Raw genomic sequence first — 25,450 nt, 5'->3', positions numbered from 1 at the left:
GTGATTCCAGTGTTTTTTCCATGTTCAGGCTTGCGTGCCTCCCGGTGTGCAAATAGCCGTTTTTATTGCTTTGATGAAAAGTTTTTTTGTAGTTGACACAAAGGGAAAGTCTGTGTGTGTGTGTGTGTGTGTGTGCGTGCATGCGTGCGTGTTTGCGGAGATGGGGTAAAAGACGCTTTACTGGGGAAGGCTTTAACAACACAGAACATGAACACTGGGGACGGAAAACAAAATAAATGATACGGGAAGAAGAAAGACAAACAATCCGGGGAGTGTTGCCATTAATCTCACTGGAGGGCTTTCTGAGGAGTTTGTGAGGAATGATCAAACTCCCATAAAACTATTTTCCAAGAGAATTTTATAGCTATATGTAATGTGCGTGTTTATGTTCTTTATACAGCATCTTTTTTTTCTGTAGGTGTTTCCTGTCACACACGCTGGAGACATCCTTGCAATCGGGCGATGTCATGAACCATATCTAGCAGCGTTAGCATTTGCGCAAAACAAATGAAGACCAGAAATCTGGACATGTAACGTCAGTGTTACCGGCAGGGCAGAAACACTACGTGATACTGTAGCGGCTGACAACAGAAACTGTGATTATGTTTTGTTTTGTGTAGCAACACACAACTCATATCTGTCAAGCAGAACAACCTCTACCCTGCATTACTGAGTCACATGGGATCCAGAACATCCCAAGAATTCTCCTTAATCTGATCAGAACAACTAAGAAAGTGCTAGAATCCAAACTAGATATTTGAGGATATCTAGATATTATAATTTATCTTTTTTACTTCTAAGGAGTGGCAGCTCCTCTTGAGATATATAGAAGCTTCACTGCTGTATGTCAGTTCTTTAACTTTTCTATTCGGTGCAGGGGGTTAGAGCGATCGTCCTCGGCACTGAAAATTCGTGGTTCAATTCCTGGCTCCTCCTAGTCTGTTGAAGTGTTGTTGAACAAGAAACTGTGCTGCCAACTGCTCATGGCTCATACATGATGGGTTAAATGCATTAATAAAGTACAATAAAAAAGAAAATTAACAGACTACACTGTCTGATCTTTGCATTCATGTATTGTGAAGTCAGAATTGGAATTTAAACCAGGTTTAAACCTGCTGTTGTGCCAAGAGGTTCGTTGGTACAAGATGATCACATTGTTACAATTGTCTCCAAAATATTGGTGTTGCAGAGACTTTAGCAATGAAATGAGAAGTTTTTGCTGATGTCAAATGGTGACAAATGAATGACATGCAAGGAGGAGATTCTCATTTTCCATCATAATAAGCATTCAAGTTCATGCAATGGTGATTATTACTTAAATTCAGAAAGACCTTTTGGTTCTGACCTAAACAATATTCATGGAAAAAAAGACAATGACACCGATATCTGACCTGTTTGGTTTATTAAATTTATACTGTGTTCCCAAAGAGGCTCATTCCCTCCTGTAGTATCATACAATGATGAAACTCCCCACTACCCCTGGCTTGATGTTCTTGCATTGGAAAATAAAAACACATCAACATTATCACTATATAGAGTTTTTGTTTATTGTAATGCATCACAGAGTCTTATTTTTCAGGTTTTTTTTTCTACAAAAGAGATATTAGGAGGAAAAACAGCTTTGTGTTTGACCTTCCACCTGTGTCCTGTTTTGGCATGGTTTTTGTGCTATTGGAGAAATATTTTGTACAATATATTGTGTGTGTGTGAGGGGTGGGGGTGGGGCTTAAGAACATTTGGACATTGAAATTTTTATTTTCTTCACTGCAGGCTGAAGTCCCCGCTTTGAGAACGAAGTTGAGCTCCGCGCTCAAGTTCAACAGGACCACTTCCTGATGATGACAGTAAACATGGGTGAGTGGCATTTCAACTCAAATCGGTGCCCCATGCATTCAAGAAACATGCTTGATTACTAACACACACACACACACACACACACACACACACACACACACACACACAAAACTCTCACTTCCTCTGGCAGGAACAGTATGGAGAAAAATAACACATTTAAGAGAGGAAAAGTGTGTGAAGGCTGCAAACAGCACCAGATGGCCAATTTCGTGCAAGCTTGTTTTCTTTTTTTCTTGCGGATATAGATCAGGTTTATATGCACAGACGCCTGACTCTTAATGAATAAATAAATTTTCCTTTATTAATCCCTGTGGGTAAACTCATTCTCTGCAATTAACCCACCATGGACAACCATGAGCAGTAGGCTGACATCCATAAGGAGAGCAGTGTCTTGCTCAACAACACTTTGACACACAAGGAGGAGCCAAGAATCGAACCTGGAACATTCAGTTCCAAAGACGACAGAGCCGTGCCGCCCCACCCCTCTTCACAAGGGGCGGCCGCTAGTGCCTGAAATGCAATATGCTGTCGTCCAGTGTTGCACAATTATTTTTTTTATACTTAATAAGCTTGTGAAAACCCTTTTACACACACTCACACACACACACATGCTTGTTTTTGCATACAACTCTAGAACAATAGTCTTGCCACTCTTTCCGCAACTGAAACCTGCCTTACATGAATCTGACTCATTCGGTCAACTTCCAATTTGTATTTCCAAACTATATAATAACCATTTACAAGACTCGCCCCCGCTGCCCCTCCTTGAATTCTTATGTTGCTGTCCATTTCTGATTTCTTTCCAATGTGATTCCAAAATACCCACAGATGACGGTCTCCAAAATGGGCCTGGACAGCACAGGAACTTGCAAGGTAAACTTGATTGATATTAACGAATCTTTTGCGGCTGGTTGTTGAGCTCCCCTGTTCCCCCTCCTTCAGCAGTTAAATGTAGGCCAAGTTGGAAACAATGCTACGTATGACCTGCCACACCTGGGAAAAGTATGACTGTCATGCCGCACTCGCTCGGGACGGGGCGATGGTGCATGGCTACACTGGTTACTTAAGTGCTTAGACATTAATGCGAGGTAACAAAAAGAAATCCATTCTTAATTATGGCGATGGGTCCATGCGGGCGGTTATCCTATGGTAAGCTCAGTTAAATTTTTCTCAGAGAAGCAGCATTTTTGCAGCCAGAAAATCCTGTGATAAAAGAAACCCTTAATAAATATATTATAGATATAAAGATATTAAGGTTTTTTTTTTTACCACTTTGTCACATTAATTGTATTATTTTCACTTTCCTTTTTTTAAATCTGTATTTTTTTGTATATGTCTGGACAGTGTTATTGATTGCCAAATAAAGTCCCTTAGATAAAATACATTACTATCATTGGTACAATTAAGATAAGATACACTTTATTGATCCCATGATGGGGAATTTTAATTGCCACAGCAGCATATATGATACTATGTGTGCACTAAAATGCACCCATCACTCTTCTACTGCTTATTCAAAACTCAGGTTCACCTATCCCAGCTGTCATCAGGCGAAAGGCAGTCGATTGCAGGGCCACAGACAAAGACAGACAGACAACATCAATGTACTGATTCAGGGCAATTTTCCCAATTTAACTTCTTCATGGTTTTCGACTTTGCACCCACGCAGACAACATGCAAACACCACACAGAATCGAAACCTTTTCAGAATCAAACCAGGGTTCTTCATGCTGCGAGGCCTAAGCGCTAACAGCTGCACCACCGTGCCGTCCCACCAAAAGGCATAAAAGAAATGAAAGAGAATATCTTGTGCAGGATTATAGACTCACAGGTTAAGTGTAAACATGAAAAAAAATGAAAAGGTAATGGGTCCCAGAGTATGTATAATCATATTGTACTCGTTGCACTAGAATCACCTAATTGCCATATAGAAATTGAATTTATGGAAAGTGATGCAATAGAAGAAAGTTGGAGGAAGAGGTTGTGTGTCAGTGTTTTGCTAAGTGTTTTCTAGGAAATTTAATGCCAAGTTGCTCCATATGCTTTGAGGCAGGGTGTGTTGCTAGGCGACTTTTCCATGCAGAGTTATAAGTCAAACAGAGGTCTTGTGATCCATCCGGGGAACAAACTGCTTCTCAAGTGGACTTTGTTTCTGTTTATGCTTCGCCACCTGATTCTCTCAAGGCCTTCGGACAGAACGGGCCTTTCTGCTAGAAATTCTTTTTCCGTGAAGCAAACGCACTCTCGCCGCCGCCGACGCTCCATCGGTCTCCCCCCGTCTCCCCCCGTCTCGGACGCCATACGTCTATACGTCTCGGACGCCACAGTGTTAAAAATAGCTCCGCGCAAACACACGTCTGCGTATTTTCCATCATGCGTCCTTGAGTTTGGACAAGGCACGTGCTCCTCCGTACAGCCCATCGCATTTCCACGCTTGCAAGGCCCTCGATGCTGACAAGATGGGAAAGTGCATTGCGGCCTTCAGCCGGAGAATGGAGCGGTGTGTTATTGTCAACATTTCTCAATGAAAAGACAGACAGCGCCTGATTTGTTTGAACATTAATTGTATAGCAGTCACCACACAGCCATGATAATGGATTATATCACAGTGCTGGTGCCAGTGAATGCTTAACTTGAGGAGTTTAACCATTACAACCTTTCTGTATTTAACACATTGCAAGGTGAGCACAGCGATAAGAACTCACGGAGTGAGTAGCTGAATGAAGCTGTGCGAGAGAGTGTGCGCCTGCGAGTTGTGTTGTGCGTCAGTGCTCGGCCCCGCTGCTGCACAGTGAGGACACGTTTGGCTCCAGCTGCTAATCCTGCCGGATGCCTTTGCCATGATGTGTCTCTCGGCACCAGGAAATCCCCTCAATGTCTTTATTCAGCCGGCCTGCCTCACATAAACACACACGCACACACAGTTGCTGCCTTGCTTTTCCTTGCACACATTTTGTGCTCAGAGCCAGCGTTAAACTTGTACTGCGTTTGTGTATCTGCTTCGCCTGCACTCCGGGGCTATGGCGTTATCCAAGAATTTTACACTCAAGTAATAGGTTTCCAGCCGCCTAAAATCACAGGCTGTAGCTTGGGGTTCATTTCAGCCGCTATCAAACCTCACAGGTTTGGCTTGAGGAAAAACGACGCAGAGCGGTGATGCAACGGCCAGAAATCAGCCCCCATTGTGTAATCTTGCTCGCTCCGCTTGACATCCCGGGATTCCCCGTTTTTTTTTTTTTCTTTTTTTTCAAATGCTTGTCACGTTTTTTTTACCCGAGACATGAAGAGAAGTGCAGAAAAATATTAACCCATGCAGGTTTCTCAGCCATGATCAAACTATTAGCTACTGTGAACTCAGGTTCCTTAAGGTAATGTAGGTTGGGGTAATGTTGCGGTTTACGTTGATGCTTGTTTTTTGCGTGATTTTGTGGATGCTGGGTGTGGTTTTGGGTGCAAGGAATTCTGTTTTTTTTTTTTTTTTACCTGGAATTGAGCGGGAACAGTTAGTTGTAGTGCAGGCTTCTGTGGCGTGGCTGTGGCCAACAACAGCTATTGCTTATTAAACGGGCGTTTTACCGTCAACTGGGTGTTTTCCCTGATCAAAACACCACAGTAATACAATCAGTTTAAGAAGTGACTCCTGGTCGTGCATTCAAGGTTTGCGCTTTTAGCTTTCCGCTGCCGCTTACCTTGAATGGCCTCGGCCTGGCAGCGGCTCCCGGTATGTTATGCAATGCAATAATTATAAACTCAGCAACGTTTGATAGACCAGTACGAAACAGCCAAATGGGTTTTATAGGCTCACCTCTTAGGTGAGTTTATCAAACCGGCAATTGAATGGAATATTTTCATTTTTATCCCCTACTTTCAACTCCATGCAGTGACTGTATTTTGGGCAAACAACTACAGTCAAACTAAAATATTCTATGAATAGTGCTTCAGAGCAATATCTTATTCATGTTTGAAATGCCTTGAATGGCTGGCAAATTATAAGTTATCATTTTTTGATACATGTAAATAGCCACATGATAAAATGCAGGTGAGAGTCTCATAAATAAATGCTGTTTAGGGCTTCTCCTACAAGTTAATCCATGCCTATATTCTATATTCTGTTTTAATAGGGATTATTGAGCCATGTATTCCATGTGCAACTCACCTAAGACAAAAATCTTAATTCCAGTGTGTGTGTGATGCAGACAGTTACGCCAGGTTCACGTGGTTTCTGCGCAGAACTCAGTGAATCAGAGAGCCGACTCTCAACGCCACTTTTCTCACACTCTCACCGCCTCCCGCCTTTGCCAGCCCACACGTTCTGTGCTATAACTTAGGTTATAGCAAAAGCCAAACACACACACACACACGCACACACACTCAGGCTTTTGCTGTTTGTTTTGTATCCTTGACTGCAAGCGGTGCGGAGGCGAGACTTAAAAAAACAATCAAAAATAAATTGGGAATTAAGTGAGACGGCGGAGTCATGGGGAATAAAGATGGAGGTGTTGGCTATTTGATAATTTTCATAGAGGAACATTCACAAAAGGGTTGCTAGAAGAGATTTTGTCCGTGCATCTGGTTCAGATGGACAAAGACATTTCTCCTCGTGTCCATCTTGGACCAATCCAACCAAAAATCAGTTCATTTCCTGCCGTTATTCGGAACCAGCTACATATTCAGGACAGACGGTGACTCAGTTCCTTCTGGAGCAGGCCGGCTCTTCAGCGGCCCAGTTTGTCATCCGCTGGAGCTGGTGGCTTGTGCTACAATTAGTATGACGAGCTATGCGTGTTCTGGACGTGAAGTTGTTACTGATTTTATGCCAGTCTCACCACATTGTGGTGCCTGCAAACTATCGGGCCTGTTGGTTCTTTGAAAAAAAAAAAAACAAACAGCAACATACAAATCGTACAATGATAGTTCATCATCGTGCAGCTTCAGTCACTCCTTTGCGTTTTCACTGTTTAAATATGGGTGTGGAAGTGGAGGGAGTGCCGGTGGAGAAAAGAGCCGTTCCTTACCTCATTCTTGTAGCTATATCTGGATATTTTAACAAGACGGCTGAGCTACTGCTGTGGCTTGACCTCAAGTTAATGGACAGAGGGAGCCACTGAGACTGCCGTCCGGGGCTCTTCACAGAGCTGTTTTCACCTGAAAGGGTCTTCTTTACTTATATGAGATCAGGTTTGGATACACAACATAGAGGAGTTAGCTGTTTTCCCCAAGTGAGGGGCTTTCTCATTCATAACTCGTACGTGTGTGTCTTCTTTCGTGACCCCTTGTTGAACCCCGTACTCCCGCGAACAGCTGGCCACAAGAGCCGCGCAGTTGGAATGGGATCAAATGGCATCTCAGTCCCCCATCAGCTCCCCCACAACCTCCCAAACACCCAAAAACGTAGCCCCTCACCCTGTGAGCGGCTGCCCTCTCATACACAGATCCTTTTCAATCTCATAGAATGCGGTCTTTCCTGCAGGTGCTGTTTATGTTACACGTCTCCACATCTGGCCCGACGTCCCAGTGCGTGTTGTTTTTTTAGAATGAATGCAGCCGCTTCGTAAAAGAGGCAGACTCTAGCCGAGGTCAACAGCGATTTTCTTTGTATCTCAACGGCTGCGCTCATGTAATTGGTTGCCATTAAATCTCTTGATAACGCTCATCTGCATGATTGTCGGAGCCTGTGTGCGGGTTTTAAATTGCAGACAGTAACTGGCGATGTGATGTGGCGCCAACAGAGGCTGCGTGTTTGATGAATGAAAGAGTCCGATAATCGCACATTTCCCTCCCTCCGTCAGGAGAAAATTGTGAGCGCCAAACACACTCGACTCTACGTGTGCACCATCTTTGATTTCTTCATCAGAGACGAGCAGGCTTCGGTCTCAGCTCTGCCGCCTGCAGTTGTAACACTGATTCTTTCAGTGTTTGACAAGGGGGAGGATCAACCTGGCTGATGCACCTTTTTCAATCGCTTGTGATTCTGCTTAGCTGTGTTTACACATCTATCAAGATCTTCCGCAGCCGTCTTTCACAGCACCTAAAGTACATAAAATAAGTGGATCATTTCATACAACCCATTTCGAAGGACCGTATTTTTACCCTGATAAATTTTACCATCATTATCTTGGATTAAGTCACACACTGTGGCAGCTGGACTTTTGGTTCTATTCAAACAAGCAAGGCACCATTGTAGTGGCGCCACTGTTGAAGCAGATTGCACATTATTTATTTATGAGAGATTAGCGACTTTTATAGTAATAAGGCCTGCAGTGTCACCCTGTGCTGGTCAATAACAGTATAGCCTGTGGTTTTACACTAGAACTGGTGCAAAACAGAAATGCAGTGATGGATCGCCTTTGTCCAGAGTTCGTGTCTCTTGATCACTCGGGCCGTCACCTGAAACCGTGTGTTGAATCCCGGGCAGAAAAATCTTTTAATGCTAACGATATTGGTTGAACGTATCAGATCTCAACCCAGCCTATTCAAACAGATGATCTTCTCCAGAGCTGGTAAGCTGTCAGTGCTAATGTCTGCTGCGCTTGAAAGACTGTGCAGGTGTGGACAGACTCTGAATAAGTAACAGTAGGATCCAGCTGCAGAAAAATACAAAAAAATTAAATTAAACCAAAAAAAAAAAGCATTATCAATCTTCCAGCCTCCTAAATTGTCACATTGTTTATTGGATTCCAGAGATGGACACACAGGCTAGTAGGTGAGCTGGTTGGAAGTGAAAAAAAAAAAAAAATCTGTGCGGCGGAAACGTGCTTGAAGCCTTGAAGCTTTTTTTTTTTAATCTCCAAATTAAATGTTGAGTCTGAACAGGCCGGGTGATTGATTTATGTGATCGTGAAAGCACAAAATGAGTGTAAATAGAGAGTATGGTTTGCCTGATATTACTGTATAGCCAGGAGCCAGATCTCATCAGCAAAGGGGCTTCACTATACCTTTTTGATTATGTTAGAGAAGAACCATTGTATCTTTTCCTGAAGTGGAAACTCTGCAGATGTCGTCAAAGCAGGTGTTGCCTCATTGGCTGATGCCAAAACAAGCAAAAAAATCACATAAGACAAATGATTGAATCGCTTTGTTTTCCCCTAGCTGTCATCTCCAATCCATCTTGAACTCACTTTCACAGCCTAAATTCATTAAATTGCCCTGAAGTCTATTTTCTGTCCCTTTGTTTAACCTTGTAAAGTTGAAGTGGTTGCATGTCGCTAATGTGCACGCTCTGTCTGCAGATGATGAGGAGGCACTCAACTCCATCATGAAGGACCTGGCAGCTCTGGGCCGCTGCTATTCTCAGCACAACAGCCAGAAGCCCAAGAACAGAACCTTGCTGTACAAACAGGTACGCGTGACGTCTGGTCAGTCTGCTTCACTTCACTTCACGCCACGGCGTCATCTGTCGAGTGGCTCCCTGTCTCTCGCGTCTCAGTTTCCTATCGAAGGAAGGTTCATATTTAAAAAAAAAAACGCAGTTTCACACGTACATGAAATGTACGGTGTCGTATCAGGTTAACTTATTTCTGCTCAAAACTCCCAACATGGGAACCAGATAGTGATCTCTATGAAGTATCATTCGAAATACAATGTAGATATGAACGATTGGAATATGATTGTATTTAGACAATGCAATACAATACAGATTAACATAGTATATATTATAAAGAGCAGAGCAGAGTAATTTCAGCTCCTATTTCTGTTAAAGTATTAACATACATCCTCAATTTATGTGGAATTTATTGCAGAAAAAGTTGCATAAATGAACCCCATCTTACTGCATGACATGGAGTTCATTTTGGTTCTGCACAATAACAATGTCAGGAATCCCCCACCTCCCCCTCCCACACCATGTCAGGAATCCCCCCCCCCTCGCTCGACAGACTCCTTCAATGCTGCAGAGTTGAATGGACTCACCACAGCGTGCATGCGTTCCTGTTTTAGATGTTCAGAGTTCAGAGAAGTGACACAGCGTCTGTGGAAATCTTTGCAATAGGAAAAACATACACATACTAGAGGTTTGGCAACAGGGTTTCGACACAGTAGTTGGTTATCTGCAATTTTCGTCGTCACATGATTGTCATTTTAAAAATCCCCCCTTCGATATTATCCTTTCATTAGAGTTTGATATTGTCAAAGAAAAAGATGTAAAACGCCTCCCCGCATTGCTACTCCTGCTTTGCCTCGTGTATCCCAGGGGTCGTTTTCTCATGTGTTTATTCCCCCCGGGGAACGATAATTGGCAAATCCCCTTCAAATAACGTATGGCGCAAGTGCATTTCGAGAGAGAGAGAGAGAGCATTTACACAGAAATAAACAGCTACAAGCGAAGAAAGTTTCCGTCCCCTTTGAGTTTGGACAAACCCCTCGTTTTCAGCCAATGCTGTTACACCATGACCTCATGCAGACTTGATGGCTCCTCCAGATTCCTCATCTGTCGGGTAACACTCCGAGAAATGGAAATCCTGGACTGTATCATGCCACCTTTTTAAGCAAGATGAAAAAGGAGGTTTTATCTTTGTGTTTCGTCGTATTGATATTTAATATTTGTATTGATATTTTTTTTACCCGAATACGGAAAACTTATCATAATGCCGTGTTGATAATCAAAATTCCTCACGTGGCTTATCGTTTTCATTTATTCAGCAGCTCTAATTACCCCCCCATCCGTAAAACCATGAAGCACTTTAACTTTCCACTTCCATAACTCCCCTCTGTTGTTATTTTTCCTCTCAACAGGATTTAAGAGTCAAGCTGGAGCATGAGAGAGAAAAACGGTACGCTGGAACATCCTTATTGTTTTTTCTACTCCTTTACTCTCCGCTTCAGGATCTTTTTTGTTTTGCTGTGCTGTGGGATTTTGTGGCGATGGGAAATCGCACTTTCATGCCAGGGTAGCGCAGAAAGAGGGAAAAAGTTCCCGCTTTGACATTTAGCCGAGGCCTTGTGTTTCAGACTCAGATTCGTTCGAGAGCAGGAAGACAGAGGGTGAGAGAGGACCCAGGAGAGGGAATGAGGAAAAAAAAAAAAGAGGGAGTGCCAAGTGTTCAGTGTGCAGTCTTCAAGGCAAACCCTGTCTTCTGTGAGCTTTTCCACTGTCCTTCAAGTTCTTGACCCCGCAGCAAAAAACGGTCACTCAGGAGGTGGAGTGATGACAGTAACTCAGTCTGCAAACGGCCGCGTCTTTGCAGCCGAGGCTTAAAGTTTGTTTACTGGGTCTCGGTACAGGCGCGCAGTATAAACAACCCGTCTTTTGAATTTGGGAAGATTTATCCAAAGTCTTTTACCTCAATCTCTCCGCATGCCGACGCTGGGTCTCCGTGTTCCTGCGTCTGGCCTCCCAGCGCCACTCACCAGTAGAGTCAAGAGTCCAAGTGGACACTGTCCCCCTTGAAACTCTCGTTTGAGCAAGCAACCTCCTCAAGGGAGGGGGGGCGGACGGCGAACACAGACCGTTCTGTTTCATTTCAATGCATACGAGAGGGAAATCAAAGGGGAACGCACATCCAGCCAAGCCGGGGTTTCACCTTTTCTTCACAGCCTTAAATGTTGTCTGCTGAAGAAGAGATTAGATTTTCATGTCCCCGTGTCCCCCTCTCCCCCAACACCACCCATGTATCTCCACCTCGTGAGGTCCCAGAGCTGGCACCCAGCAGGGAGAGGCCCATTTCCGGACACGGGGCGGCGTGATTAAGACTGTAACGAATCCGCTGATTCAAGACATGAAGCGTACACTTCGAAATTAATGAAAAAACAAATCAATTGAGACCACGATTTTCATTGGTGTAAAATACAAAGCTGCATCTTAGGGTTCTCCCTTTTTTACAAAGACAAACCCAACATATAAACTGTGCAAGTGACTTGATATTCTGTTTTTTTTTTTTTTGTTAAAATAATCAACCTAATACTCGTAAAAGTACTGAAAGGACCAGATCTGCTGTATTTTTGTTAAAAACCAGTAATGTCACTGGGTGAATCTGATTCATGCGGCAGCACCGGTGTAAGTCACGTTCCAAAGTGTCCTGCGGGGTCAGGAGCGTTCCCCGATGGAATTGAACTGAACAGTCTCTCTTTACATTGGCAAGTGTTGGACCTTTCGGGGCAGGAAATAGGAGCCGCGTCTCTTGTCTTGGCTTCGCCTCGTGCTCTCCTGCCAGAGAGCCGAGGAGGAACACCGCCAGACCCTTCACTTTGTTCAATCACGATTGCGACGATGATAGAAATAAGATCGTGTGTCGGGATGTGTGATGCGTTCTTGATTTTTTTTTTTTTTCTTCAACGTTTTGCAACTGCGCGTGTCTACATGCTTGCACGGAGGAAGGAAAGCCATATCTTTAGAGCATCCTTCTCCTCCTCCACCTCCTTCTTCTCCTCCCCCCTCCACATCCCTCCAGCATATTATCAGACACATCATCACTGAGTATAAACAGAGACAGAGAGTGTTTAGCTGCACTGCTGCTCGCCTCTGATCTGCAGGCCTCCCTCTTCCCAGAATCCTCTCTGCAAATGAGGAAACCAATGAGCAGTCATTAAGATAGGCAGAGTTTTCTTCTCTGATGAGGAAATGAAGGGATAAAAACAAGTCCTTTTATCAGAATAGTATAAAGCGATGGGGGGCTGCAGATTCTTCAAGAGTGGATTGGATGATAGATAGGACGAATGTCAGCAAGAGTCCTTTTATTGCTTTTTCTTTCACCATCTGTAAATACCTCCACATCTCTGTATCTTTCACTCTGTCAGTCATTTTTAAAAGAGGAGGGAAAGACTCACATCCTGCTGCTGTTGCTGCTGCTCCAGATTTTTTTTTCCCTTTCCTCTCAGGAAGTTTCCCATCTGCCTTTGTGCTGGCTCCGACCAGAGGCCCTGTGTTTTTTTGTTTTTTTTTTCAAACCACGGCTGACGCACATGTTGATTGAGAAGCACGCTCATGCGTGGAGAGTTTGAACAAAAACACACCCGTCTGTATACACACTTGCTGCAAATAGTTGCTGATAATGTTGTACTCGGCCGGATCGAGCACCCACGCTCACATAGGCGCGCAGAAACTGAACACAAACATGAACGCTTATGGTATTTCGCCTTTAATTCATCATCTGGCCGTGACCCGGCGGTGATGCTCCCTCCTTGCTTTTCACCTCCGTCCACTTTTATTATGTTAACCACTTTAAGAAAAGCGTCTCATGTTGACATCATACAAAACACAGATATACTTCTTTTCGTGTCCCCGCCCTTGACTTTGCTGATGTTGTCCGCTTCCCAGCATCATCCCGTTCCAGAGGCCACTCAAGATCAAGGAGCTGCTGCAGAAAGTGACAGAGGCCTTTGGCCAGCAGATGGACATGTTCTTCATGGAGAAGGAGGTACGAGAACATGTGGAATCACTACAGAAGTGACAGAAAAGCTTGACTCGGCACCTCACCGCTTTTCTCCTCCGTCTTTTCTTAGCTACTGCTCCCAATGAAGAGTCAGGAGGACCTGGATCAGGCGGTTCTGACCCTGGGATGCAGCTCTGGAACCAACGGGCTGCTCAGGATCCTCCTAAAAACCCCTAAGAATAACCATGTGAGGCCCCCCCCTTTCCCCCACCCAGACGATCTAACACAAAATAAACACAATAGAGCCCATTTATTTATATAATGTAAAAAGTAGCTCATATCTAAGTGTTAGAGTCATCCGGTGTCACATGTTTTTTTTTTTTTTATGCTTATTTCACCAGTTCTAGCACAACGGTTATCTCAAATGTTTATAAATGCCACAGCTGAAATCGGGAGTCGTCTCCTCGTCTCGTTTTGATATATTCTTAATTTTAAGGCTTTGACGTGAACGTTTATGGCACGGAAGGTTTTTCCTGTGACAGTAAAGAGATTAGTCCACCCCGGCGTCAAGCATGTAGTAAATATACCAAAGAAATTACTGTAGCAGAGCCGGTGTCAGCATCAGCGGAAAAAAAAAAATACAACTGATTTATTCCGTGGCCAGAAAAATGGATAGAAAAGGAATAATGGAAAGATGTATTTTTGGAATGGATAACTGCTTGAAGTATTGAATATTTCATTTATAGTTTATCTATTGAAATCATATAATCTATTGGCTTCTATTATGAAGAGGAAATAATGCTGACATAATTGCTCAAGTAAATGAGAGCGACTAAGTCTCAGATTATGGATATTATTTACCCAGTAATCGCACAAAATGAGTATAAATAGGCACATTTGTATAAGTAATATATGACTTAAATACGCTGCATGTACGAATGGTAAGTTTTGACTAACATTAGATCAAATAGTTTCCTCCACACTCATTTGCACTGATGAATAACAATCTAATTTTATGGATTTTATGTCGAGATTACCCCTATTTTTGTTTTATAAATGACTTAAAAGAGTCGCAATTTCCTCATTAGCTGTTGAGACCGACAAAGTATTTTGCTGAATGAGATAATTCGCTTTTTTTAAACCAAAGATCCCTTTGAGTCACTTGGCTGAGGGGGAGCTCTCTTCCTCCTCCAATTACGTATTTAGGGGATGATGTAATTCTAGTCTGCTTACTTCCTGTTCTCACTCTGCTCTCTTTCGTCTTCCACCCCAATCCCCATTCCAAACCCGTGCAGTACCTTCAGGTGAACAGCAGGGACAAGCAGAGCGAGATGAGGTCATCACGGTCACTGGGTGATCTGAAGGGCTCCCTGCTCAAGGGTTCAGAGAGGGTGCGCAAACATTCAACAGGTGAGCCGCACGAACACAGATATCACAGGTAATACGGCCAATACTTCCTTGAAAGCAAGTTTGTTTCCTCTCCTAAGCTTTCAAGGTAAAGTATACAGTGTGGCTAACGTCTTGTGCCAGACGGGCAAGTGATATCAAGGAGTCCCATTCACTTAGCGAGCTCCCAAGGTTAAATTGTCAATGTTCATTTGCGGCGCGGAGTGACGTGGCGCTTGGAGGAATGTTAATTGCAAGGTGACACAGTGTTTTGTAAACGGACAAAATGCAAATTGGAGGTGAAAGTTTCGGCAATAGCAGCGGGGAAAAACAGGAGGTCAGAGCAAGGACGAGCGCGCGCTCTCATACTAAGCAGTTCTCCGTCTGAGTCGTCGCCTTGATGGAGATCTCTGGAGATTTATTGTTAAACGCGTGCCTCGTTGTACATTTGAATCTTCAACATGTTGTCCAGCCAGACTTGAGACAGTCAATTAATTTCTGAATCCATCCACATGCAGAACAACAACTTTTAAATACCTTGTACAAATTTTATGATCGCTGTCGCCGCTGATCCTCGTCATGTCGGTTCAATAACATCGGTCTCCTGTCACCTTCCGGACTTTTGCATAATTACCCATCTGCTATCGGGGTGAGGCGGGACTTCAAGTCCAAATGGAGGTGGCACCAGATGAGAGGTGACAGGGGAGCCGTCATCCTGAACAGTTTAGAGAAGACGCAAAGGCAGAGTGAGGGGCGGGGGTCGAATCGGACAAATAGGATTGGGAGGTGAGGCTTTCTGTTAAAATCTGCAAGCTTTAATTCATCGGCTCAGGCGAGTGACAGTCGGACTTCCAGAGTCTTCTCGCCGTGTCAAGGGCGAGTACTCGGCCTCCACTGCAGCTCAGCCAGCTGGGTGTTTGTCACAGTAATTGAGGTTAGAGGTGGCGGCAGGCGAGGTTTAGTAAATCATTTCTCGTTACTCTTGGTGCAGTTGAACTTTTACCACTGTGTAACGCCGTGACGCCATCTTCCTCCCTTTTCCTCCCTCTGTCCCCATGTTTTTTTTTCGCATCTCCTCATCATCTTCCACTCCGTTATGTCTCACTTTCATCTCTGAATTCCTCCACCTGTCTCTCCCCTTTTTCTTTTTATGAGTCCTAAATGTCTCCCTTCTTCCACCATTGCATCACAGGGTCTCTTCACACAGGCCGGACATCCCCGCCTCCAGGCAGCGTCCCGGAAGAGCAGCAGCAGATCGCCCGACAGGGATCCTATACCAGCATCCACAGCGAAGGGGAGTTCATCCCGGAGACCCACGACCAGAATGTAAGACAGTAACATACCCTGTTGTCAAACTAGGAACACCAAACGTAATTTTTGAAGTAAACCGATCAGCAAGTAAACGTGACCTTTTCTGTAGTATATATGTGTGTGTGTTCGTGTGTGTGCATGCATGCATACATACTTACATATATGTGTTAATAAGCATGTGTATATGTGTATGTATATAGATTCGTATTTGTATTAAATTTGTATCATATATATGTGCTTATATGTATGTATGTATACATGTGTGTGTATATACTGTATATATATATATGCATTCTATTCACTAAGCAATGCTCTACTGGCCAGTTGCCACATGTGCATTGTCCTACATTTGCCTGCTAAGTGTGCACGGCGTCAAAGGGCATTTTAAGGATATTGGTCCACATGTATTTGTTAAAGATTTTATTTAGCTCTAGCATAGCACAGCAGATAAGGTGTTTAGCTTTTCAAGACTATAATATGTCATTAATTAGAAAGGAGAAAAATAACTCCTTTTTTTGACTTTATAATAGCCAGAAGAATCTCCAATTGACTTGCTGTAAAATCCCTTAAGACACTTATTGAGCATTGAAAAAAAATCAACAGCATTCTGTCAGTAGTTGAGGATTATTGATCTACAATAGAACTAGTTATGCTTGCATTTTTTATATCATTCAGGATGTTCATCCTAGAGGATGTAGCATAAGCTATGTATAACGTAGCTTGATTATTATTGTTTTCGAAGAGGCACGTCACGCAGTCCTTGCCTCCACAGGCTGTTATTGCGATACAACCCAGCCGTAGAACCAAGGCACAGCATGCTGTTTAAACTGTTCCTCATGACCACACAATCCGTGACCCACAGTCCGCATGTGTTATTACATCTGTCAGATGCTGGATCCTTTCGGGAGTGCAGACAACTCTCTGTCAAGCAGCTGTCAATCAATAGATCAAGCGCTGGACAGGTGAGTAAACGTGTGATTTCTAACTGTTGCCTACGTAATTGTATAATGATGATACGCACATTTGTATTCTGTTATAGCGCCATTTAATGCAATAGAAGACTTTGCTTGGTGGTCTTAGTTCCCTGTTTGAGATGCAAAATGTAAAACATGACCAAAGTGAAGTTGGAGTCATTGTTCAAGGCCACAACATTGACCCTGCTGGCCGCTCTTGTGGAAACGGAATCGGGTCATTTTGCTGTTGCTATAGTGACCAAACTCTTATCTGGATGTCTGGATTCCAACATTATCTCGAGAGAAACAGAGACTGAGTAAGAGATGAGAGAGAGAGAGAGAGAGAGAGAAGGAGAGAGTCAGAAGAGTGAATTGGAAACCCTGAAGAGTGACAAGGCTGGATTTTGAATCGACGAGGAAAGAAAAGCGAGGTCGAGAGAGTGGAGTGCGGAAACGGCTCTACCTGCACGAGGCTTATCTGAGCTCCAAGCCTCAGAACAATAGCAGGAAACAAGTGCATGGAACTTTTCCCTGCAAGCGGGCATGCGTGCCCCTTATCCAGGGTCTCGTGGCCCCGCGTTGGCCCTGCGGTCAAACAGAGACGTCACTCTCTGCCGGGTTGTCGGGCCAGGCCTGGCGGGCCGGGAGGGTCAGAGAAAGGAGAAAGAAGCTTGCAGTGTAAACACATTTAATAATACAATGTCGGTTTAACATTCAGTAGTTCTAAGTGTCACAAACACATACACCCACACACATTTTAATTGTCTCACTCTGTCACGTTTTGCATCACCTGGCTTATCTGCTCACGTTCAGGAGATTGCTGCTTGACACCGTTCAAGACAGAAAGCTCAGCAGTCTCAATGAGAGTCACTTAGAAGCATTAAACTCTAGGCCTGCAGACTGGTTGAAAGAAGGGATAAGAGAATTACCGACCGAATTAACATTCCACCCCCCCTCCCCCGTTCTCATCCTCTGTCATTTCAGTCCGCCTTTCTCACAGAACAACCGCGACAATAATTACCTGAACCTCAACTATGAATACAAAGGTGAGTGGGGGGTGAGGGGTGGGGGATTTCAGGAGCGTATCTTTCTCTTTTTATACTGTTGTTTCACTATTCATAGTCACCTCGTGCAGAAAAGAAACAAAAGGATGATCTAAAAATGTTTATTAATTTATATTAGCCTATCTCTTCTTAGATGACACCTATATGTCCTATGTCGAGTTTATATCTCATATACTGTATATATTTTATGTTTCTCAGCTAACCTTTTTGTTTAGGCCATCTTGATTCCCCCTCACCCTTTTTTCTTCTCTCTAATAGACATTGCTTTTCATCATCGTGTTTTCTGCCCCGTCCCTCCTCGCCTCATGAATCCCCCGACCCCCCCACCCTGTTTGTTTAGCCCTCGTCCCTTGAGTCCAAATCTGTCCCACTTCCCTCAGAATGCAGATCAAATAGAGCAGGATGACAGATAACGCCACATACGAGTTCTTGTGAACAGAGGAGCACAGCTCTCTGGTCATTTTCTTTCTTCTGCGCCGCCTCCATGCTGTAAAAGAGGGAGCACATTGTTTACACAGTCTGTGAGAGCGAGCTCCATATAGATGGAACACTACTTGAAGACTCATTTTTGGACATATTCATGAATGTGCATGCACACACACACACACACACACACACACACACACACACACATACACACACCATCTCTGTCATGAACGCGCACAAATGCACACATTCCCTCCCCTCATGTAAAGCTGTGTGGCCCTTCCTGCTGAGGGCTACAGTATTTGTTTATCATTCCCCGTGAGTAGATTTTTCCTCTCCATTCTGTGTTGCCAAACACAAAAAATAACTCCCGTCTCCATGGGATACGGCCACAAAAACAGTGCGAGGGGAGGTAGTCATCTGACAGAACAGCTGCTTTCAATTGCGAGCGGTTCCACCACTCTCCATTTAGCACGGCTGTGTGCGCGAGCGTGCATGCGCGTGCATGTGTCAGCGTGGGTTTGCGTCAGCAGTACTCCCCACCTGCCTTTAGTTACTGCTCCACTGGGTTGAGCTAAAGCTAAGCTAGCACACATGGGTCGATTTCATACTTCGCTGCAAGAGGCAATGCAACAGCCCAGTGTTTTGGGTGAAAGATTGATATAACGCAGCCAAGATATGGGAAAGCAGCCGAAAGTTCCCTCAGCGATCTGTTTGCCATCAGTAGTTCTGAGCTTGCAAAGCTGTTGTTCCCATATTCTTAAACTTGACAAGCAAATAGAGAAGTAATGCACCGAAAAATAACTCGGTAGAGTCTTGCTGTGCAGCACCTATGCCTGTTAACCTATCTGTGTCAATGCTTCAGGTCGCCACGGAAAAGGCGGGACATTCCCTCGGCAGTTCCAGTTGCCCAATCGCAGCAAGGACTACGGTGATCGTAAGGAATTCTGCTTGAAACTAACAACAGTCTCAGTGTAACAAGTGCACATACAGCACACATGGCAACACATATGTTGCCATGTGTACTGAACAACAAGCGTTATGATCCCGTTTTTTTTTTTCACATTATTCACAAGTTTGGCTTTTTTTTCATTTTCAAATATAGTACATGAAGTACTGGCTTAATGTTCCAGGCAGCTGCTAGCAATTGCTTACTCAGAGCCTAACCTTGGCTAGCAGTGATTTACGTTTCCCTGTGGTCAACCCCAACTCATGTAAAAACACAGCGCCCTGCTTCCTGTCTGAAGGGAAGTGTGGCGGAGTGGCAAGAGGCACTTTGCTCCGGTGGGCTCCGTTTGCCAAGAACTCAACTTGCGCACCTGTAGAATCATTCATCTGCAACACGGACAACGTGCTGACCCAAAGTCGTCAATACATCTAATTTTTGCAAATTTTTTATCTGTGTTTTCAGGTCGCAGGACACTTCCGCGGAGCTTTATGCCGCAGGAAAACCTGTTCCAGCTGGTTCCCTCCAGCCGCACACGCAGCTACAACGGAGACAGCACGCTGCAGTACAGTGACCTGCGCTCGATGGGACGCAACACAGAGAAAAGCTGCCAGCGGGGCACATCCAAATGTGAGTCACAGCCTTAACATTTCCACTAAATAAAGACAAGTAACAATAGAAAATTAAATGCAGTGGCTGCTGTATTATATTTATTGCTATTCTTGAACCGTACTGATGATCACACATTCATATTAGGGGATTAAGGATACCTCAGACCAGGGGTGGGCAAACTTTTTGGCTCAGGGGCCGCATTGACTGTTGAAATTTGACAGACAGCACAAGAAACAATACATTTAAAAAAAAATACATTTGTTAACAGTAATATCAGACTCGTCTGACATTTGTCTGAACATTGTCTGACATTTGCTTTGAAAATAAAACCAGCTTGGTTTTGAAGGCACTGACGTTCGCTTGCATTTCATGCATAGACAGTATTTTCCCTTGTAGTTTCACGTCCAGCTCATTCATATATGTCAGTATGTCCACAGTAAAGGCTAAATCACAAAACCAATCCGTGACTTTCAGCTCAGGAAAATTGTCAAGTGTTCTCAAGTAGCTCGAAAAAATGAAATAATCTCCTGTTTGAGCTCCCACATTCATTGACCCAATCATTCACATCAAGTATGAATTCTGTGCCAATCTTTGGCGGTCTGGATTAAAAAGACCAACGGGCCGGATGTGGCCCGCGGGCCGTAGTTTACCCACCCCTGCCTTAGGGGATGGTTCAGCACAGGAGTGGATTAAGAATACGACAAAAGATATATGTAAACAAATTAAGTCGGTCAGTTCCCCCCCGTCAATGCTCAAGTGGTATATTTTGCCTGGCGGCCCCAGCAGCAGTTGAGTTACAGCGCAAAGGGCACGGTTCACAGATGGAGCTGTATATTAAGATTTCAAAACACTTGTGGCACAGAGCCGTCTGGTTCCGGCTATTTGAAAGTGTTTTTAAAGAGAAAAAAAAATTATCCAACCCACTCACTTCCTCACAAGCTCATCTGTAAATCATCAGTAGCCTGCAGTCTCACAACAATACCACTTTCCATTTAATAAGTAATTATTAAAATGAATAATGTGAAAAATTATGCGTGATAAATTTGAGTTTTCCTGATGAGTGAATTTTACAAAAATCCTGGTAACTTGTGTACAACAGCAATTTAAATGAAATTATTGACAGTCCTACAGTTTCACAAATCCTTCTAAGTAGGTGGTGAATTAATTAAAAAAAAATTATAAATTTAATTTATCAGAAAGTTAAAAAAATTCCTCCAGTGTCTATTTATCACATAGTAATTAATTAATATAATGGTAATTTGGTAATTGTCCCTTCATTCTGGCCTTGGCGGTTTTTTTTGAGAAAGGCTTTGGAAAACAGTGGTTGATCCAATCGCTTGTCTCTGCTGGGATCTATTTGCCTCTGAGGGACTGGCAATAAAATGAATAACTGGTGTTTTTTTTTGTTGTCTGGTGTGTTGACTCTGCAGCGCCACGGGCGCCGGTAAACTGGCGACAAGGCAAGCTCCTGGGGCGCGGGGCGTTTGGCGAGGTTTACCTCTGCTACGACGCTGACACAGGCCGCGAGCTGGCTGCCAAGCAAGTGCCCTTTGACCCAGACTGCCAAGAAACCAGCAAGGTGGGTGTATTTTATTGCAATTACACATTTATTAACATTATTTGGGATTCAACTGTTTGTATTTAAGGTGATGAATCCCAATCTGGTGTAAGAAAATACTTGTTGTTGCAGGAGGTGAATGCTCTAGAGTGTGAGATCCAGCTGCTGAAGAATTTGCGTCACGAGAGGATTGTGCAGTACTACGGCTGTCTGCGGGACCTGGAACACAAGAAGCTCACCATTTTTGTTGAATTTATGCCTGGGGTGGGTGCCATGCATAGTTTCGGATTTCAGAACAGTACAGGGACCATGCTATTTTTTTAAATCATGTGAAAATTTCATAAAAGGAGTATTCGTTAAAGGCAAACTCGAGTCTTTGGAGGCTACAGCTGCTAAAAACAACTATTGTTAAATGTCACCAGCTGTCAACAAACATTCCCTCGCAGGCTGATGTCAGCAGAATGGCTTTGTTTATGAGATCATTTTCTCATTAAATGAGCATCTTAATGAGCCGCTGCCGCTTGTGAACCAAGCTTGTTAATATTTCCTAGCCATTCTTTTTTCTTTATTATTTTTCTCTTGAGTGGCTTTCGGCGTCTTAGTCAGATGCCGTCTGGAACGGGACGTGTTTACAGTGAAAGAGCATCCTGACCGGGGGGAGCACGAGTCTGAATCCGACAGGCTCGGTGTGGCCTGCGCAATGGCTTAAAAGAGCGAGAAGGGACAAGCGGGTCGGCAAGGTTTTTGTTGTTCATTTTCCATGTTGGAGTCCAAAGCGTGTCTCAGGTGTCGTCGGGATTCGAGGACAGGAAATGAAAGCAAACACATTCAAGGAAACACTAAAATGGGTTCCGCGCTTTGTGTGTTTTTTACAGCAAAGGAAATTCATAATCAACATATCAGCATTTTCTTATTTTCTAAATGAAATTAATACCATGGGTATTATTTTTACTCTGGAATTTTCTGGACACTAAGGACTTGGGGCCGTAGGGCCGCATACATAGTCTACAAAGAATGACTGACTGTCAAGTTTTGAGCCTGAATTAAGAACATTGTGGCAACTGTCTACCTCCTTTTAAGCAAAATGAAAGAATTCCCCTGCAAACACCATCACTGGTAATTTGAAGAGGTTGGAGGAGACAAGGGGTCGATTAAACGATAATACCTGTATATCAGAGAAAAGCTTCTCCAAAATTCTCTGGCATGTTTCTGGAGACCTTCTCGCAAGGCCTGGTGCTACTCATTGCCTCTTTTTTTATGAGAGGACTCTTAGTGTATTCTCCTTGCCAACTTTTTGAATCAGAGCACTCCGGCTCCTTCTCTTGGAGCTGGAAGGCTGTTAGACGATGACCACCGTATTGAAATGCATTACCGCCGTGTTCATTTATCCTGTTGTAGAGCTATTCTAAAAAGCGTCTTTGCGTCCTGAGAAAAGATTTGTTTCAGTGGAGATAGATCCTATAGATTCCCAAAAGGTGCTTGATTGCCGTTTTACCGTATGATATATTCATTTACCATCATAAAGGCTACTTTTTTCAAATATTTGTTATGACATAATGACTCTGTCTACCTGCTTAAATGATATAAAATGATAGCTTTATCCTTTGGGTAAGAGCTGGTTGATAGCAGCCGATGAGATAAACAAAACAAGGGTTATTATGTCAGCGCATTAGAAATGTGTTGCTATTTGTTACAGAGCTAGAATTCTTTTTTATTTTTCTCTCCCAACGTCATCCGCCTGAATTGAGTATGATGAGCAAAGACTCGAGTTTCTGGAAACATAACGCATTCGTTGCTCCCCCTTCCAGGGCTCGATAAAGGACCAGCTCAAATCTTACGGGGCGCTGACAGAGAAGGTGACCAGGAGATACAGCCGACAGATCCTCCAGGGGGTCTCCTACCTGCACAGCAACATGATTGTACACCGAGATATCAAAGGTAAACCGGAGGGGCGGACAAAGGTCAGGGGAGGGTCTGGGCACACACACACACACACACACACACACACACACACACACTGGGCTGTACATACAGCAAATTACTTTGTTTTCCCCTTTTTTTTTTTCAACCGTCTTTATGGCAGCAACTGTTGCCCTATGAACACAGAAACCTTGATTTTGTTTGGGTTGACATTTCCTGATTTGGTTTTTCCATTTTCCGGGACTAAAGAGCTGATGAAAAAAAATTTGCTCTTTTCAACATCCATTTGAAATATATTAGGCTCCATGCTGAGAAACTTGGGATGGTCTAAAAATGTTCGACACCGGATGGAAAGGCTTTAGCTTGGCTGTCTTGCAGCTTTTGAGTCACTGCTTCATTCAGCCACAACTGAAAGGGGGGAAATATACCGAGCAGTGTGGAAAAAAGATAGTAGGTCTCACAGGACACAGGCGAGCTCTATGAAAGTACAAGTGGGTGGGATTTTCCACTTGGAAATACTCTTCATGTGAAATACGGCGTATTCTCATCTCACAAGAGCTCTTCTGTCGCAGTAATAAACATGCCGTCAGCGCACAGTCTCTTGAAAGAGCCAAGCACTGGAGGCACAGCGCTAGAACATAAAGATTTAAATGAATAGTATGTTCCGATGGGCCAGAACAAAGCCTCGTGAATCCTCGGAAAGAAAAGAATAGGCCGGGGATTGAAAAGTTGGAAAGGGGGAAGTTTTTCAGTCTCCCTGTCATTCGCTCCCAGTGGGCACGGAGGGTGAAGGGGTGAGCGGTGCACATTAGTCACTGATCAAACAAGTCAGGGGCCTGCAGGAAACGGCATGACAGAGCGGCGTGTTGGAAAATTACAAAAGAGGAGAGGGAGGAGAGGGAGGAGAGGGGGAGGCCGTCGCGTGGCAGGACCCATGTCCTTCAAACAGAATTTCTTTAAATGAGGTGTTTCCTGAGAAGAAATTACAAGCTATAATTTGGGAGTCAGTATATTATTTCTACAGAAATAGAGCTATTCGGTTCATAAACACCTCTCGGTGTGTTATCAACTCACACCTGAGCAGTCATCGGGAAAGGCAAGACTTTTCTCAGTTTGAATCAGCTGATGTCCTGACATCAACGTTGTTACCTACAGCGTCAATGGTTGAATCCAAAACAGTACTTCTCGGGTGTTGCAGGTCCTATGGAGTCCCGAGACTAATTCTAGGCTCTTTTTATTTCAAACCACAAGGTGCCAATATCCTGAGAGACTCCTCGGGAAATGTTAAGCTGGGAGACTTTGGAGCCAGCAAACGCATCCAGACCATCTGCATGTCCGGCACAGGGATAAAATCTGTCACTGGCACCCCCTACTGGATGAGCCCCGAAGTCATCAATGGAGAGGGATACGGCCGGAAAGCTGATGTTTGGTGAGGAGAACCGCTGAGAGGGATGAGACCCAACGGGACGATTAGACTGCTGCAGCATAGCAAACACAAGCATCAAGTCAGTGCACTAGAAAGGAAATAGAAGATAATATTATTCTTATTCTAAATAACACCAAAAAAATTAAAAAAAATGGTTGCTATATTTGTTGCTACAATTTTATTATTATTAATATTATTACTGCTATTGTTGGTGTTATTTATTATTATTTCTACTGTTGTTTGTAATTTCAATTCATTGATTAATAACATCAACAAGAGCAGTTATACTAATAATAATAACAGTAATAAATATATTTATTATTGGTGTTATATTTATTATGAAGGTATAATAATAATAACGATACTAATAATAATAACAGTGATAATTGCAAAAATAATATTGATACTAATAGAAACAACAATAAATAAATATATAAAACCAATTACAGTAACAACAGTAATAATCGTGTTAACAACATCAACAGCAATATTAATAATAGAAGTAATAATAACAACAAAATCAACAAATATTAATGCAATCCTAATAATAACAGAAACAACATAATAACGATGATAATAACAGTGTTTATATTAATTATCAGTAGCTGTAGTTAAATAACATTGAGTTTGTGAATTAGGTGCATTTATGGGGGAAATAAGAATAAGGCAAAAAAGTCATTTTGTGCAA

The 25,450-nt window shown here is 43.3% G+C and overlaps 1 protein-coding gene across 3 annotated transcripts in view; it reads left to right on the top strand.

The window, feature by feature from the left end:
* Positions 1-25,450, top strand: part of map3k22 (mitogen-activated protein kinase kinase kinase 22) — a 34,839-nt gene that overhangs the window by 7,912 nt on the left and 1,477 nt on the right. The window contains exons 2-17 of one of the 3 annotated variants that reach the window (XM_086151149.1): positions 1,771-1,854; positions 2,683-2,727; positions 9,084-9,193; positions 10,585-10,622; positions 13,106-13,205; positions 13,291-13,407; positions 14,456-14,570; positions 15,739-15,872; positions 16,746-16,819; positions 17,795-17,856; positions 19,166-19,237; positions 19,712-19,876; positions 21,289-21,437; positions 21,549-21,680; positions 23,225-23,354; positions 24,588-24,765. In XM_086151149.1, the coding sequence (XP_086007275.1) occupies positions 1,836-1,854; positions 2,683-2,727; positions 9,084-9,193; positions 10,585-10,622; positions 13,106-13,205; positions 13,291-13,407; positions 14,456-14,570; positions 15,739-15,872; positions 16,746-16,819; positions 17,795-17,856; positions 19,166-19,237; positions 19,712-19,876; positions 21,289-21,437; positions 21,549-21,680; positions 23,225-23,354; positions 24,588-24,765 (1,640 nt within the window). In that variant the 5' untranslated portion in view covers positions 1,771-1,835. The remainder of the gene's footprint in view (positions 1-1,770; positions 1,855-2,682; positions 2,728-9,083; positions 9,194-10,584; positions 10,623-13,105; positions 13,206-13,290; positions 13,408-14,455; positions 14,571-15,738; positions 15,873-16,745; positions 16,820-17,794; positions 17,857-19,165; positions 19,238-19,711; positions 19,877-21,288; positions 21,438-21,548; positions 21,681-23,224; positions 23,355-24,587; positions 24,766-25,450) is intronic. The other 2 variants (XM_086151150.1, XM_086151151.1) reach the window with 2 other exon arrangements.

The sequence above is a fragment of the Fistularia commersonii genome, chromosome 8 (assembly GCF_037954325.1).
Source record: "Fistularia commersonii isolate RoL2024-O1a breed Wild chromosome 8, RoL_Fcom_v1.0, whole genome shotgun sequence".
NCBI lineage: Eukaryota > Metazoa > Chordata > Actinopteri > Syngnathiformes > Fistulariidae > Fistularia > Fistularia commersonii.
This window is presented reverse-complemented; position numbering and strand designations above follow the sequence as displayed.